At 37.7% G+C, this 19118-nt stretch overlaps 1 protein-coding gene across 1 annotated transcript; it reads right to left on the bottom strand.

Annotated features, from left to right (window-relative positions):
* Window positions 1-816: 816 nt before the first annotated feature.
* Window positions 817-2155, bottom strand: LOC133777797 (uncharacterized). Its single transcript, XM_062217537.1, has 2 exons — window positions 1591-2155; window positions 817-1477 (listed from the first exon to the last, which is right to left on the bottom strand). The coding sequence occupies exons 1-2, from the start codon at window positions 2009-2011 to the stop codon at window positions 957-959; spliced, it is 942 nt and encodes a 313-aa protein (XP_062073521.1). The 5' UTR covers window positions 2012-2155; the 3' UTR covers window positions 817-956.
* Between the last annotated feature and the right edge of the window lie 16963 nt (window positions 2156-19118).

Raw genomic sequence — 19118 nt, forward strand, 5'->3', positions numbered from 1 at the left:
TATTGGCTGATGGACTAGAAGGATTTTAACCTTTGAACCTCCTAAAAAAGTATTCGTGTCACCATTTTATTTTAAGATCATTTATCTATGGTTCATTATTTAGCACTAATCCCGCCTTCATTCTATTAATTATCTGTTGGCGAAAAACTGCGTCAACATTAGATGATACTCTGAAAACCCAACTTGGAACCGATCAAATTGGTTTGAGACTTATTAGTTTTAATGGTTGTGTTGTAAACTTAATATTTCAGTTGTAAATGCATCATGTTAAGGACTTATGTGGTAATTTTAAGATCTTAATGAAGAATTATTACTAAATATTGTTAGATTTGTGTATATTTTTTTATAATTTTTTATTTGCTAAACTTTTTAATATTCAAACTCAAGTTAAGAGTGCTGCAAAAAAAAAAAATTCAAATTAAGAGATAAAAAAATTGATTAAAGAAATCGATCCAATCGAGTTATAATTCAAATATAATTGGATTTTGAAACTAAATTGGATTAGATTGGATGTTTATTTCTAACATTCAACCATTAGTTGGATTAGATTGGTTAGAGAAAAAAATGTTTTATGGGATTGGATGAATACTCATATTTATGTCATTCTTTAATATGTAATATTATTTATTTATTTAAAATTTATATAACAATCATACCAATTTAATAAAAATAATTAATAAATTATATAAATAAAATGTATTATATATATAGGGAGTGTACTAGTACCGAGTAGAAAGTATTTTAAAGAGAGTACTCATCAATAAAAATAGTTAATAGGTATATCTCTAATCCATATTGTATATTTATCGATATAGCTTCATTCCAACATGTTACAAAACATGTATATTTATAGGTTTATCATATTAATATCTCTAGGAAAAAAAACAGAATTAAAGGAAGAAGAGAGTCTCATAAACTGAAATACATAGGAAACCTTGGTACAAATTACACATGATTTATTTAGTTGCAGATAAAGGAAACAATCGCAAATATCTCTGAATGATATTATCTTGAGAGAGAACAGTGTAATAGCCTGAGGACACATCCAAACCCTCTTCTTCTGCAAGCCTTTGAACTTCGAGCTGAACTCTAGGTCCTCCCACTGTGTTTGGGTCCAAAAGATAGCAAGCTACCTCAACCACACTCTCGCCATGAGCAAGTGCCACCGCCTGCACTGAAGCTAGGCCTCCTCCTCTTCCACTCACTCGCCTCGCAATCCCTCGAACCGCCACCAGATCGGTGGTGATGACAGGAATGTTGAAGCTGTCAACCCATGGGGTTGCCCCTATTACAACCACACCTTTTCCTGGATCCACTTGATCAGGTCCCTCATCAGGTTTTAGTGCTAACGACTCTTGGTTTAGTCCTCCAGCCCATTGGCTCTCATTGAAGTTAGGCTTGAAATAACCCAATTCTCTTCTGATTGCATCAGCCATTCTCCCCTCTTCATGTGCTGCTCCATATAACAGACTAGGGACTGTAACACACACACACATGTATATATGTAGTATATACATTACAAATAATATGTCATCAAACATGGAAATTATTAAGGCTTGAGCTAAAAATACAGTTTTAGATTAGGATAACCTTGGAATTTTGTGCCAATGTCGCGAGCGACGGCCTTGGCGAGCCAAGCAGCGTGGTTAAGAGATGCCCGGGCCAAGGGATGGAACATAATGTCATCGACTACACCCAACCGAGGGTGAGTCCCAGAGTGGGACTCGAGGCTAATGGCGTTGTAAGCAGCCTCAGCCATGGCCACCACGGTCTGTTGCAGTGGACTACAGACGGCGTTTCCCGTACAATCAAGGACCAAGTATGAAACGACAGTGTATGTGACACGATTGTAAGCTCTGTCCTCAAACTTGTTGACGATAACCGATTCTGGGTCTCGCCGAGCAGCTCTTTCAATGGCGTCCAAAGCGGCCCGGTTGCGTGATTCGGAGATGAAGACCTTGCAGCATAGTAACATCGATTGATCTACTACTGCCGCTTTTTTCTTCTCCATTCTGCCTTACACAGAAAAAAAAAAAAAAGATGGAAAAAGGTTCTGTTTTTCTCAATTAGTACTTAAAAAGTTTTGAGTTTTTCTAGTTAGATCCTTAAATCTGTTAATAAGCCCTAACTTTTCAATCTCGCTAGAACAAAATGAAGATATATATATATATATATATATATATATTTTTATTATTGATATGGATAGGGATATGGAGAGACTTATCTAGAAATAATCTGCAAAGAGGATGAGTGGAAGGTCAAACGAGGGTGCCCCACTTAAAATAATGTTATTATTGATCTATACATCACGTGTATATTTAAAATAATTTCTTGTTAGACAGATTGATATATTATTAAATCTTTCACTTCATTTCGAAGGATGTGAAACCTCAAGCATCTTTATAGTCATTGTATTGAATAAAAAAAAACTTCTTTTTGGTATCCAAGGGATGATATTTGTCCAATCAAAAGTGGGGTAAATATAATGATAAAAGCGGATACTTTTTGTCACTTTTAATATTTTTATACTTTTTTTTTACTAAATATTTTTGTATTAAAATAAAGTGCAAAGCTTTTTTTTTTTTTGAATTTGAAATAGTATAAAGTTAGTAAAGTATATTTTATTCAAATTTCTTTTATAATTTATTTTGAAATAAATTTATTTCATTTAAAAATGTGAAACCATTTCATGATATTTTGCAAGTGTTTTTTTATACCTAATATAAAAATAAATTGATAAATATCGTAATGAAAGTTTAGTAATATTTCATTATTAGAATATTTGTTTGTGAATATATTTATAAAATAACTCATAAAGATTAAAAAATAGTTTCTTAATTTAAGTTTTTTATTTTGTTATATGCTCATATAAATATATATTACCATTAAAATTGAATTTAATATTACTTATAATGTCAAAAATGTTTTATGAGACAATAACAAAAATGTACCCTCTATTTTAGCTAAATGCATAATTCACCTTGATAAATATAAATATTATTTTAAATTTTAGTTTATAATATATATTTATTGAACGTATTTTTCTAACTAAATCTATTATTAAGGTAAAATATGATGAAAATAAAACAATCAAATGACAAAATAATATTAGTCAAAATTCTTTTTGATCTAGTACTAATTGATATTAACAAAAAAGGGAGTGTATGTGGTATGGTAATTTTTTTTTGTCATACTAGTACGACACTTTCTCTCTTTCATATATGTGAAGAAGTTATGATCATAGTTTTTGATATGACAGTGTTCATTGTACTTATAATGAATCTCTTGCAGGTTTTCAGGAAAATCTAGATAAATTCTTGTGCTGATAACATGGTTCAAATAAAAAGTCTAGATACTATCATATCAGTGTGGTAAAAAAGTCTGGATCCCTCATTTCAACACACAATAAATTATCTAAAATTTTCCAAAAATATGCAGGAAATTTCTCTAAAACTACAAAAAACACTTTTATATGTATAGATAAAAAATGTAGTAATTTATCCACATGTATGAAACTAGATAGTGTTGTATAGATACAACAAAAAATGCAATTATAGTACATATGTAAAAAAAACAAGAAAGTATTATACTGTATTTATATATGTTGTACTCCAAAATAAATACAAACTGAATCACTCAACACGGGGTATAGCTGGCAAATAAACACATGGAGAAAGCGTACAGATAGAACATCTAGTTAACTCTGGTGTAAGCAGTTTGAGCCAAACGTGACAGTACGACAACCAGATAATCTCTAGATTGCCTCTTGCGCCAACAACTTAGTTCGAGATGCGTGATAGCTAGATCGCCTTCTAGATACTCTGAACTTGGCCCGCGTCAAGTTTAGTTAGCTCTTCGACATCTAGCTCGAGCGAAGTGTTCAGCTCGCGGAAGCCTGATCATAACGCACAATGAAGGATCCCAAAAGACTCGGAGATTCTTTATACTCTCATTAATGCCCTGATTTTATTATACATTTATTACCCAAGATAGTGGATGTAAATTCCATAGGCAATCATATCCCTATGTAAATGGGAGATTATTTTGATTTTTTATTTACCATATTTATGCATGTGGTTATCCAAAGATGTCCAGAAACACCCTCTATAAATATCAGGGGAATGGACAGAAAAATTGATAGCTTCTTGATATACGGAAACTCTGCTGAAATTGTAAGAAACAATTTCACTCACAGCCTAAAAGAGATTAATAAGATTGTCTCGTGGACTATGTGGATTTAACCACCGAACCACGTAAAAGTGTGAGTGTTTGTAATATTGTTCATTTGTCTAATCGCGATTTAGTAAGAAATCCTAATATCTCTATTATCAAATTTCTTAATCCACTGTTGGTGAAAAATCGCGTCAATAGATTGGTGCTTTCATTGAGAGCTTATTAGCGCTTAATCCCCCACGCAAGTTTCACCCAACGCTCGCCGTGGTGGTCACCCGGTCTATGCATGACAACGAGATGGAACAACCAGGTGATCAAGAGGTGCATCATACAACCGTTCTCGCTGGAAAGGGTCCAGACACTTAGCACCGTCTTGAAAAGAAACATGTAGGCCAAGACGATACTGAGAGCTCAGTATCACGCCCACCAAATCCCAATCCAGGGTATCCAACAGCCATCGAGATGAAAAATGCCCAGTTAAGGAGTCATCTCGCTATGGCTAAGAAGAAAAATTGAGAAGATCTTGGCTCGATTACCCCCTCCTGCAACCGATGCTAATATCAAAAGGAGGCAAAGTGGGTCCCATAGGTCCCACAGGAATAACTGACCCAATCTCAGTCGCTTTGTCAGAATTGCAACCCCGAGCTCTATACCTTCAAAGCGGAATCAGTGGAATACTCAACCTGCCAATCCTCATAGGAACCATCGTCCCCATGTCAGTCGATCTGTCAGAACTGCGACCCCGAGCTCCGTGCCTTCTGAGCAGATTCCACAGAATGTTCAGAACAACCCAACAGGGCGAGTTGTGACCACCTCAAGGAGACAAAACACCCCAGAAAATCCACCTGTGGCACGACCAAGGCCTCCAGCGCAGAGAAATGAACATGTTCTACCTCCAACCTAGGAGATCGGGGTACAATAGAGACGGGCTAACCTACTTCGCCCCGATGGAACGAGGATAGCTTCACCAATAAAATACTCGACGTCACCGGTTCGACATTCGACGCCACCTTGCTCGCAGAGGAACGCTCCAACTCAAGGGGATAGTAGGAGAAATCCTCTTCACTCAGAAGACATCTATGTCCCACGACCTCGCACTAATAATCCAAGTCCTCGATCCCAGCCACGGGCTGTAAGTTTCGCGAACGAAAGTTACTGGACGGAGAGCCAATGTGAAGGAAGGTCTGAGAGCGACCTAAGGAATCATTTGAGCCCCCCACACTATCAAAACTGACCACTGGAGAATGTTTGCTCTTATATCTAGTTGTGACAGAAAATGCAGTCATCACTGTATTAATTCGAGTGGAAAATCGAGCGCAGATTCCAGTATACAACATGAGTAAAAGACTTTTGGGAGCTGAGTCCCGATATCCTTAAATAGAATAACTCGTGTTCTGCTTGATCTTTGCTTTGAGAAAACTCAGGCCATACTTCCAGTCCCACACCATCCACGTCTTAACCAATCAACCTTTAAGGTAGGTCTTGCAGAAGCCTAAAACATCGGGATGTTTGCTTAAGTGGGCCATCAAACTCAGCCAGTTCGAGATATTTTATATGCCACGCACAACAATCAAGAGTCAAGTGCTCGCTAGATTTGTGGCTGAATGTACAAGTTTTCAAGATGAGCCAATGAGAGAACCGGTGCAAGAGTTGTGGAAACTCTTCTTTGATGGGTCATCTAACGAGAACGGATATGGAGCTGGGATAATTCTGATCTCACCTGAGGGGCGATTTCATACAGCTCTAAGGTTCAGATTCGAAGCATCCAACAATGAAGCAGAGTACGAAACTCTATTGGCATGAATACGGGTGGCAAAAGAACTGAAAGCGAAGGTGATCCAATGTTATAGTGATTCCCAGCTCGTGGTTAATCAGATATTAGGAGAGTATCAAGCTTGAGGTATCAAAATGGCAGCTTACCAAGATAAGGTTAAAGATGGGTTGTCCGAGTTTGAGTTCTGCTCCATTGAGAAGGTACCCCGCAAGCAGAACTCCAATGTTGATGCTTTAGCCCGACTTGCCACCGCCAAAAAGGCGAATACACTAAACATAGTCCCAGTGGATTTCTTAGAACAACCAAGCATAACGAAACAATCGATTAAGGTCAGAGTGATTGTCACAAAAACGACCTGGATAACCCCCATAGTAGAATACCTCAAACCGGTAAACTATCAGATGACTGAAGGGACGCAAGAAAATTGTTATATCAAGTCTCACGGTATGTTATGGTTGAGGGAGTTCTATACCAACGAGGGCATTCACTGCCCCTCCTACAGTGTGTTCTGCCCAAAGAAGCACAAACCATCCTACAAGAGATACATGAAGGCATCTGTGGAGACCATGCAAAAAGGCAAAAATTAGCCCTAAATATATTGAGACGAGGCTATTTTTGGCCTACACTCAAAAAGGATTCGGCCTCTTACGTATAGAAATGCGACAAATGCCAACGCTTTGCCACAACTGCTCAGGCAGCACCCATTGAGTTAACCATGTTCTCATCCCTCTTTTCGTTTGTAGTATGGGGATCTCACCCATCGACTACTTTACGCAGTGGATCAAGGCCGAGCCTCTGGTGACCATAACCTGGAAGAGAGTCCTGGATTTTGTCGTGAAGAACATCTTGTGTCATTTTGGGCTCCCAAAGAAGATTGTGTCTGATAATAGAACTCAGTTTGATAGTGATCTTTTCACAAAATTTTGTGAGAGGTACGACATAATCAAGAGTTTCTCCTCAGTGGCGTATCCGTAAGTTAATGGACAGGTCGAGGTTGTAAATAAAAACATAAAGGCAAGCTTAAAAAAATGACTAGATGAAGCAAATGGATTATGGGTCGAGTAGCTCCTACAAGTAGTTTGGGCCTATAGGACCTCACATCTCACCTCCACGGGGCACACTCCCTTCTCTTTAGCCTTTGGAAGAGAGGCCATGCTCCCAATTGAAGCGCTAGTGAAAACACATAGACAAAAAACCTTCGATCAAAATTGAAACCACAAATTGCTCGACGCATCCCTGGATCTAATCGAAGAAAAGGGAGAAGAATCACAATTACAACTCGCCCGTTATCAGCAGAGAATTACGCATTACTTTAATTCAAAGGTAAAAGGACGTAGACTCAAGCTGGGAGACTTGGTGCTTCGAAGAGTGTTTTTGATGAGTAAGGATCCCAAAGACAGTGTATTGGGACCAAACTGGGAAGGACCATACCAAATCATGGAGATTTTCACGTGAGGAAACATTCAAGCTAGCCCTGTTAAGTGGAGAGTTGGTACCATGGACTTGGAATGCTCTTCATCTTAAAATATATTATCAGTAATAAGACAGTTTTGTTTGTTTTTTGATGTTTTCAGTATTGTTCTGTGTAAGGCTTGTTTATAAAAGGCATTCTATTTAAATGACACCGGATGGCTACGTGTTTATATTTTTCTCGTGATATATCATGAACTCATTTTGTAAAAGCGACCTAGAATATCCATAAATTTTGATCGCTTGTGGGGAATATAACCCTCGATGAGTTTAAAAAATATTGAGTGTGATTTTAGTATGATTGGATAAAATTTGAAAGAATTTGGAAAATTGATTATTCAACGACTTTTTATAGCTAGCTTGAATTTTCAAAGAAATTCCAAATACGAACTAAGTTAGCAAAATTCAAAGAAACAAAATTCAACTACAAACTCCTGGACATAACCAGGTCTGAGGCCTGATTCCTAACAAGTATAATGCTATTAAGTAGACAAACTCCTGGACATAACCAGGTCAGAGACCTGATTCCTAACAAGTATCATGTTATTAAGTGGAAAAATTCCTGGAGATAACCAGGTCCGAGACCTAATTCCCAACAGGTATAACGCTATTAGGCGGGCAAATTCCTAGGTATAACCATGATATCGACCCGAATTTTTTAGTCAAGCCATCGGAAACTTATCTCGATCTAAAGATAACCCTATGATTGTGAGTGTGCAAGAATTTGAAATTCATAAGCATTGTAAGATAATGGATTAAGAGGAACAAAAATAGATCATAAAGTAACGAAAATGCATTTAACAAGTATATGAATATCACGAGGAAAAATAACCTCAAACTAAGCCGAAGGCGCTTGTCTCAGCTTGTGAAAACATAGTTACAAGGGATATCAAATAAAAAAAAGGCCCTAAAACATCACTGAGCTCCAGTAACTTGCCATTGTGATGAGACCTCCTCGTCACCCCCCTCAGCAACTCTAGAAGCACCCGCAGTCTCGGAGGGCTCTTGCGAGAATCAGCTCTCGAACTTGGAAATATAATATCCCCAAAGCTCCGCATCTGAAAAGGAGAAATCCTCTTCCTGGTTGTATTCCCAGCACTGATACAACATCTCCTCTAGGGAATTCGTTGCTTCTGCAACATCCAGCTTCGCCTGTTCATCATCCTGCTTCGCCTTCTCAGCATCTTCCTTAGCTTTGGCCTTGATCTCGGACAACTTTTTTTTAAGGAAATTGACCTCCTCAAGCTTCTTGTTGAGGTTTTCGATCTCGGCCTGCACCTGATTTCATTGCTGGCTCACCTCAACAATTTGGTTCTTGGCTATACACTCGTTCTCCTAGGATGCAGACAGGGCGGCCTTAAGCTCCTCTCTTTGAGCTTAGAACCAGGTGATGCCACCAATTTGAGCTAAAGCAAACTACAAAATATATACGCAAGACGGGATTAGCTCATAAAAGTAAAAAAAAAAGGAAATACCATAGGAGGAAGAAAGATAACTCACAGTCAGGTTCATTCCCAAGTCAAACTCCAAGACATCCGCTGGGGAACACTCCTCTATGGCCCTCGGGTCCTTGACGTTTGCTTAGTTGGTGTGACCAACCATGTGTTTCGCCATGCTATGGAGGAACCCTCGAAGTGCCTTTGGGATCCTTGCCACCTCGAGGGGCTGGACTGGGAGCTGAATAGATGGGGCTTCGCCGTGGACAACTTGGGGAACCAAATAGGTTCATTGCAAGGACGAGGATGAGGAGTGTCAAGAATGGTAACTTTAGTTACCGAAGCTTATGGTTGCGTCTGCTGCTATTTCTGAATGGAGCTAGCACTTTTATCCTTTGTAGGAGAGTCAGCAGCTCCGGATTTACGAGCACTCTTCTTGGATATTCTCGCCTTCTTGACTACGAGTCCAGTTCCGGCCCCACCAGATTTGAAGGCACCCTTCAGGTCCATATCTTTTCCTACAAAAGGAGGAGCGAAAAATTCAGATCCAATAAATGATTAGTCAGGGTAATGCAAGGAAAAGAATAGAGTAAGAACCCTACCCTCCAAGATAGAGGAGGAAACTACTATGGTCGGCTTTGGGTTACGAACCGGACTGGGTAAAACCTCTAACTCTTGGACTATCGAAGGATTGGGGGGGGGACTCTAATACTATTACATTTTTGGTCCTATGGGGTGCAGGCTCTTCATACGGACTAAACTCATGCACGACTTGCCTAATACCCAGGGAAAAGGCACCTTGACAGAGGGAAGGCCATGACAAAATATTTGTACCGTAATCCTCAAAACTAGTGGACCTGAAGTGAAGGGTGCTATCAACCACTATGGTACATTGAGGATAGCTATTATCTTAGCATACAACCAAGTGAGCCAAACACTAGAGGAGGGTCACGTTTAGTTCTGGATCAACCGGAAGTCGACTCACGAGTTGTCGTGGGTTGAAACGAACTAGCTTAAACTGGTAGCAACTTGGTTTAATTCTCTATATGGGTTACCTTGGTCGGAAGTGCCGGCTTCTGCCCCCGACTCATCTCAGTTTGGGTCAGGATGTTGCCCATCTTCAGAGACCTCTCTTTTGTGCACCAGTTGCGCGACTTCTTCTTCCTCTTCATTGTGTTCAACGGCAAGGGGACTTCTTGAGGAGGAGGGAGCTCGAGGAGAGGACCTCGAGCTCTAATGGACAATGTCTGATATTTCTGGATCAGTTTGCAGGCCACCATGGTAGCGTCATTAACTACCATCCGGAACTCCTCCTTGGCAAGAATACGAGATAGCGCCTCATATTGGCCTCCTCAATTAGAATATGTTTAAACTCGATCAAGAATAAATTCAAGTACAAAATTCGAAGAGCTAAGAAACTTACGAGGATGGTTGAAATACCGATGGGTGCAGTTCTTGAGACTGTTTAACATGAAGAATTGATCCTTGAGTCATTCGGGTGGCTGGGGAGGTCGATGATAGAGGCTGTAATGGGGAATCTGGCGAGGTAGTAGAAAATGTCACCTCGCCCCTTCTATTCAGGGTTGGCTTTGAGGCAGAAGAAGTACATGATGTCGGCAGGGGTAGGGACCTCCCACTCATGTCTCAAAAATAAATATTTCAGCCCCGCCAAAAGAAAATATTTGTTGGGGGAAGCTAGAATGGCGCTAGTTCGACATAGTTCAAAAAATCCACGAAGTACTGGTCCAAAGGGAGAAAGGCACCTACCTTCAAATGCTCATCACTCCAGACCTTGAAGTCATCCTGAAGTGGGGTGCAGCTCCACTCTCCTTTCAATGGAGGTTGGGCAACAAGGCCCTCAGACCCTAATTCGATCCCGTGGCTCAGCAAAATTTTATTCACCTTGCACTGAGTCTTTATTCGGGATTCGATGCGCTCAGCCTCAAAAAAGGCGTTGGGGTCAACTACGATCTCCCTATCCACTACCATACCGAAGTGGGGAATAGGGGTCTCAGATGCAATCTTCTTGACCTTGCTCTTTCTTTGGTAAAGGAGCTCGTAATTGACTTCTTCTGAGGGGCCATGATCTAGCTCGCCTGATGACAAAAGCAACATGTTAAAGGAGACCTAAGACAAAACCTTGCTACGACAATAAAGGTACAACGACCTAGGGGTTTGAATTTGATTTATTCAACCTAAATAATACACGAGCTAAGATATATCCTAACAGCAATGCGTATGTCCACACGCATTCAGTAACCACGCTCTGTAAACTTTGGAAATCCCTTGATACTTAGGGATTCGCATGTCATACCCAATACATTTTTGAAGGCGGTTTAATGCAAAATCGCTCAGGGAATCGTAAACCTTAAGCTACCCAGAACTGAACCTAAAAACCCTCAATTTCTATGCATACACAGGCAACCCTCTTTCAAAACCCAGAAAATTACCCACTTTTTATGCACATTATTTCTAATCAAACCTTGTACTATTGTTTTAGTCTGTCAAAAACCCCTATTAAACTCAAACATGGCCGAAGTAAGATAAGCGCATGGAGAAAGCATACAGATAGAACATCTAGCTAACTCTGGTGTGAGAAGTTTGAGCCAAATTGGATAGTACGATAACCAGATAATCTCTAGATTGCCTCTTGCACCAACAACCTAGTTCGAGATGCGTGATGGCCAGATCGCCTTCTAGATACTCTAAACTTGGCCCGCGTCAAGTTTAGTTAGCTCTTCGACATCCAGCTCGAGGGAACTGTTCAACTCGTAGAAGCCTGATCATGACTCACAATGAAGGATCCTAAAAGACTTGGAGATTCTTTATACACTCATTAATGCCCATATTTTATTACACATTTATTACCTGAGATAACAAATGTAAATTCCAAAGGCAATCATATCCCAATGTAAATGGAAGATTATTTTGATTTATTATTTACCATATTTATACATGCAGTTACCCAATGATGTCCAGAAAAATTAGGGGAATGGATAGAAAAAAGGTATAACGTCTCAACTTACCTAATAAGGCTTAGGGCCTTGATTAGGGGGTCAGGATGGCAAATTATGGAAATTATGTGTTTATGTGATATATATGTATATTATTATATGATTAGTGAGTTATATTATAATATGACTTGATATGCATGTTTAGGTGTATTAAATATGCATGTGGGCTTGTTTATGATTAAAAGGAAAATTTTCGTAATTTGTCCTGTTATTGGTATATTGGGCATATATGTGATATATGTGTGGGACCACATCATTATGTAGATATATTTGGGTTACACAACATGAGACAATCCTATGGAGCAAACTAGTGGGAAAGTCACAACAGGACCAATACTTGACTCGGGGTGAGTCAAGGAGTATTTTTGGTATTTAGTACACTACCGGGTCATTGGGTAATGCGAATAAATATTTGAGAATATATTTGGAGTTAGTGAGATCAGGAGGGAATTCTGAAGATTTTAACTATTTTCCCTCGTGGACATTTTTGGGGTACCCTGAGCCTTGAGATTTGCTTGAGGTTACTTAAGCTCGAAGTAACCCAACATAAGCAAATTGCGTTCAAAACACTTTCTCTCTCCCCCCCCCCCCCCCCCCAATTCTCTTTTTGGAGTTCGATAACATTTTTGAAGGAAACTCGTGTTTTAGGGCTCAGATTAGAGCAAGGTTAGAGTCATAACGATTCTAGGGAAGATTAGAAGCTTGATAGCCAGAGGATTTAGCAGAAAAATGACATAATCAGAGATAATTTAAGCTTCGAATTTCTGAGTTTCCGTTTCCTTAAGTTTCCAAAGTTTTGATTGGATTTTACGGTTTGGTGAGTTTTTGAATTGTTTGAAACTTGGGTTTTGGTGGTTATGGGCTGCTGAGTTGATTGCGAATTTTATTTTTTTGGAATTTGGCTATGTTTGGATAGGTTTATGGAGGGATTTGATATGAGAAAAATGGAGGAAAAATGTTGAGTTCCAGGTCGAGCCGCGACCCAGTTCTTGGGTGCCGCAGCTCAAGCTGGACGAAGGAGATGAAGGGGGTTCTGTTTCGGAGGCGCGCCGCGACTCTAAGGGGCAAGTTGCGGCCTGTGTCCTTGTTCCAGACAGGGTCAAGTCATGGTTCGCCTAGGCAGCATTAGCTATATTAGTTTTCATTGATGGGAATTCAAACCTAAGGGCTCGGGATCAATCCTACTTTTCGGTTTAGTATAATATGACGTCCTGGAGGCAAGGACTCGGTCCAGAAGCCTTTATTGCTCATTATTGATGGGATTCTATACTTGGTTGTGACTAGATTATCGCTAGGAGCTAGGAACCGGGATCGTGCTCGAGGGTCGTTCATTCGTAACCTGTGCTTGGACTAAAGGTAAGAAAATTGCACACAGTATGTGATACATGTGATTGTGGCTCGGCCCGAATTATTGAACAAGAATATGTTGAACAGTTATATGAATAGGGCATGAACGCTTGTGAATGTGCATGATTATGATTATGATTGTGATTGTTGATTAAACATGTTGAATGTATTGTATTTAGGTACTTGATATATGATATATGCTTGCATTATCTGATTGAGAACAACTTGACTTATGAGTGAAGGACGGCAATAGCGCTGAGTGTTGGTCAAAAAACATTGACTTATAAGTGAAAAGCAGCAATAGTGTGTTGAGCGCTGGTCGTTTTGATTAAGCTAACTAGGAGTGCATCATACGCTTGTCCAACCCAATGGTCGTGGAAAACTCAGCGCCAAGTACACTACTCCAAGGCTGGTTATATAGAGGATAGGGCAATTGGCTCCGGGGCGACTTATTAGTCCCATATCCTAGGGCTGGGCCCCGAACCTGACTTATGAGTAAAGAACAATGATAATTCTACAAAATAGAGTTATTTTACCACATTTTATAGGCTAATTGTTGCTTAGTTCTTGAGTTTTTAAGTGATTTATTATGTTTTTAGGTAATTTTGAATTTATTGAGTTTATTTTGATTTTATCGATTTTTATGTGTTTTTATAGATATTTTATTATAATATTTTATAGTTTAATTATTTAAAATTAATATTGTTAAGTTAGGAGTGAAAACATGCAATTTTGAGCTTAAATGTTTAAGTAAATTAAGTTTTAATTAATATTTTCATGGAACTTTTGTTGTATATTTTATTATTGAAAATATTTAGTTTTAATTTAATTTATGTTTATTTTTGTAGAGAATTTGTTGCATTTTCTTTTGCTCTTGAAAAAGCAAGAAAAATGAAGGAAAATTGGCATTTTTAAGGAAAAGAAAGAAGGGGAAAATGCCATGAGACAAGCCACAGGCCCAAGTCGCCAGGCCCAACCATTTCCTCCAGCCAACGTGCAGCCACTCTTCCCAAGCATTCAGCAAGCTCTTTCGGTCCTTCCTCCAGCAGCCAGCCATCACTCCAGGTCCAATGCCTCACACCTCCTTCAGGTTGCCTCCTTTCGGCCCAGCTACTTCAGCAAGAGCCCAGCCCAAGCTCCACCTGCCAATCTGCCACAAGCCCATCCAGCCAGCTGCCAACAGCCACAATACCATTTCCCCTTGAGCCCAACAAAAGCTCATTTGTACCTTTTGTCCCCTATGTCTAAAAATGCCACATTTTTACCCCACTTTCTACACATTTTACCCAAAAATCATCATTACACCATATAATTTACCCCTATTTGCCATATTATTATTAATTTAATCAATTTAATTCATTTAAATTGATTATTTTAATACTCTCATTTTGGCTATAAATAGAGAATTTTCAAGACTATTTGGGGTGTACTTATTTTGGGAGAGGTTACACTACACAAGTTCTACACTTTCAAGACCTCTCTATTCTCTTCATCTTTTTCTTCTTTTTGGTCATTTTTCTATGAGTTTTTAGAGGAAAATTTTGGGGGTTTCTCCTCCAAATTTTCCTATTTATGTTTGTAATTTTTTTATTTATAATTTCTATTCTAGTTATGAGTTTCTAATCTTTTTAAGATTATTAAGGTGATGATGAAACAATATGGAACTAGATAGTATTTATTTTGTATGTTGATTTCCCATTTTGTGCAATAAATTTTATGGATTTTCTTCTTCAAATATTTTCTTTCATCTTAAATATCTTGTATTTTAGAACATATTTACACTTTGTTCTTCATTAGTGCAAAAACATAATATTCTTTGTGTAAGATGTGTCATTAAATTGTACACATCCAATGCTTAGAACAAAAATATTATGTTTTGCCTTATAAATAATGTTCATTGATTTATTTGTTATTTCATTAGATTGATTTACACTAAACGCTTTGAAATTATAATTTTTAAAAGTGAAGATAGATCCTATATTTTTATAAAAAACTTGTGCTTAAATAGAATATCTAATTTTAATAAGTGATGGTTTGATTAATTCTACTATTACTAAAACTTGAGAATCAATGTACTTTTAAATATTATTGAACTTATATTTTGTAGATTCTATTATCTTAATAATCTTTCTTTTACTATCTTGTTTAAAATTAATAATTTAGTTATATATATATATTGTCTTTAATATCTTTATTATTATCTTTTATTTTACTTTTATTATACAAAATTCTCGTCAATCTTTGGGGCTAGGTTAGAATTTATTAATTTTGATTTAAAGTAGTTTTCTTTTCGATTTTAGATAACTCATTTGGGTTCGATCTCGTACTTACATGAACACTATATTTCATATACGATTCGTACGCTTGCGAGTTATAAATATTAAAAACATACCCGTTTTAGGTCCATCAAACAACATTAGCACGCTGAGTGCCGGTCAAAAGCATTGACTTATAAGTCAAGGATGGCAATAGCGTTGAACGCTGGTAAAAAAGTATTGACTTATGAGTCAAGGACGGCAATGGCGTTGAGCGCTGGTCGAAAAGCATTGACTAATAATTCAAAGGCAGCAATAGCTCGCTGAGCGCTGGTCTATATGGTTATGCCTAATCAGGCGCGTGAAATACACTTGACCGACCTATTGGTCGTGGGAAATTAAAGCGTCAGATATGCTGGGCCAGCTCTAAGGCTGGTTATACAAAGGATAGGGCAAAGTGCCTCGAGGTGACTCATTAATCCCATATCCTAGGGCGCTAAGCCCATTATGATTTACTAATCATGTATTAGGACGGTGATCCCCAATATGATTCAGTAATCATGTAATTTGGGCATTGGACCCCAATATGATTCATTAATCATGTAATTTGGGCATTGGACCCTCGTATGATTCATTGATCATTTATCTAGGGCAATTGGTCCCATATGACGCTATATTCATTTATATGAATGATATGCATGCATGAGTATGGTTATTACTGCTAGGCATGCTTATTATAATTTGGTAACATGTTATTAATTTCTTATGAGCATGTTTAAGTTTTCTTGTTGAGTCTTGGCTCATGGGTGCTTTATGGTGCAGGTAAGGGGAAAAGAAAGCTGGACCATCCATGAATTGGAGAGCTTAGGTGACGATGTGTACATATGCGGCTGCTGGACCACCACGCCCGATGTTTGAAAGAGGAACTAGGGTCAAACCCTATTTTTAAAATGTATTTTGGGATCCCATGTATGGAAGTAAACGTTTTAGTGAAACGGTTGTACCTTTTGACCAAAAATTTTAGCCCTAAACCATTAATCACGTTTAGTTACACGATTATGACCAAATTAATCGTTTAGCACCATTTAAAATACACAGTGTAACGACCTGTAAGTAGTAGGGCGTTACAAAGGGACGACTTCTTGATATACAGAAACTTTGCTGAAATTGTAAGAAACAATTTCACTCAGAGCCTAAAAGAGATTAATAAGATTGTCTTGTGGACTATGTGGATTTTAACTACTGAACCACGTAAAAGTGTGAGTGTTTGTGATATTGCTCATTTGTCTAATCACGGTTTAGTAAGAAAGCCTAATATCTCTGTTATCAAATTTCTTAATCCACTGTTGGCGAAAAAACGCGTCAACAATATATATAAATGATATATTATTGGCAATCAAAATAAAAACAATTGTGGCACTAAATTTTCTCATTTTCTTAATGTTCTTTTTTTTTTTTAATTTCATTAAGAAATATTAATAATAAATTATCATTAAAATCAATGGAAATAATTTAATATTGATGCTACTTTATAAAAATAAATTCTAATAATAAAACCTAAATTTTGATTATTGTATTTATAGAAAATATATCAAAAACATATTATATTTCAAACATTTGACATCATTAATAATCACTAGTTTAGGATATTATCAGTTGTAGTCAACAAGATTTTCAAACTAAATACAATTGTATACTAATAAATTTTTTATTTAAAATGGCTAATTAGATGGTATTATATTAATTATTATAGTTTGTTAACTTGCAGCAATATCTAGTAATGATATTAAATTTATATTACTTCTATAATTTATTCAAATTTGAATATAACTTAAACATGTATTACTAACACTACAAGAAATGTGAATTTCCTCGGCAAGTCCCATTTTTTTGCTGGAAAAATGCTACTTTTGCCGGTAGGTTTCACTAAATCTGTTGGCAAAAGTCCACTTTTTCCCTTAGGCGTTTTATCACCATCAAAGTAAGTTTTTGCCAACGTTGTTCGCTACACACGCCGATAGAGGGTTGGTCTATTTTTTTTTGGGAATTGTAGGAGATTTTTGGCGGCGCATTTGTTATTTCACTAGGAAAAGTCTTCATCATTCCTCGAGAAATGTCAGATCCCTATCGGGAAAGTAATGTTTTGTGCCGATAAATTTTTTTTAGTTTGTAATAATGATATTTTTTAAACTTGTAGTCATTTTTTTTTGGTTCACTTGCATCGTTTTATATGTTTTGAGTATGGAAAATGTAATCAACGGTTTCATTTCTTTCAAATTGTTTTGATATTAACATATAAACTTACTAATAGTGTTTTCTTAACTATTTGTAGTTAAACCGGTTTGATCGGCGTTGATCTCACCATGAGATCATAGTTTGTAGTAACCTTTGATAATGAAGTGTTAGTTTAGAACTAATCAACAGTTCGATTGTACGTATAGTGTTTCTAGATACATATTCTCTAATATTCATAACTGTTCTTATTAACTGTTAGTACTTAAAATGTTATGATTTGCGTGCAACGTTGTTAATCTAACTACGAATTAGTAATTTCTTGCGACATTAGCTAATTATTAGTTAGTTGAAAAGTAATAAATGGTTTGATTGATTGCTGAGTGTTTAAATATCAACAATCGAACTAGCCAACAATGTTCTTATTGAATGTTAAACATTAAAGAGTCTGATTTCTATTAATCGATCTTGATCTCACCATAATTGTCCAATCAACTACAACCTTAAGAATTTATGAGTCGTTTTGAATTTAATCAACCATGCGATTACCTCTTGGATATTTGAAATCACAGAATCACTCATTTCTAGTTTGGGTTGATGATACTTTTCCCAACGGGACCAATTTTACCGGTGGCAAAACACCCCACTAAACACACTTTTGCCGACGACGTAAGAGAAACGTGCCGGAAAAAGTATGCACAACTACCACTTTTCAAACATGGACTTTTCCCCACATATTTCACCTCCCAACTCCGACCGCCCCTCCCGAGCCCACCCCACCCCACTCCCTGCCCCTCCTCTCGCACCCTCTCTCTCTGTCCAACTCCTAACGCCCCACACCCTCTCTCTCTCTCTCTCTGAGCCCCCAACCCTCTTTTCCTGAGCCCCCCACCACCCATACCCACACCCTCTCTCTCTCTCTGTCCCAAGCCCCCCTTCCGACCCTCCTTTTCCAAGCACCACCTTCACCACCTCTAACCTTCCTTTTCCGAGCACCACCATCACCACCTCCGACCCTCATTTTCTGAGCACCACCTCCAACCCTCCTTTTCTGAGCACCACCATCACCACCTCCGACCCCCTCCATTAATAATTTTTTTATTTTGATTTTTTTTTGTTTTTTTTTTATTTTTATGTAACTTCTAACACACTCTCTGTATGTGTCCCAAGCCTCTCCACCATCGGTCTGAGCCCACAATTGCCGCTGTCTTGCTTTGGATTTGGAGAAATCACAAAATTTTCATTTGTTAAAAAAAAAAAATTATATGTGTTAGAAAAAATAGTAGTATAGCAAACTTCTCGCATTTTTTTGGAAAATTTAGATGATTTATTGCGTGCTAAAATCAGGGTTCTAGGCTTTTTTACCATACTGATATGACATTATCTAGACTTTTTATTTGAACCATGTTATCAACAC

Source organism: Humulus lupulus, chromosome 5 (assembly GCF_963169125.1).
Source record: "Humulus lupulus chromosome 5, drHumLupu1.1, whole genome shotgun sequence".
Classification (NCBI taxonomy): Eukaryota; Viridiplantae; Streptophyta; class Magnoliopsida; order Rosales; family Cannabaceae; genus Humulus; species Humulus lupulus.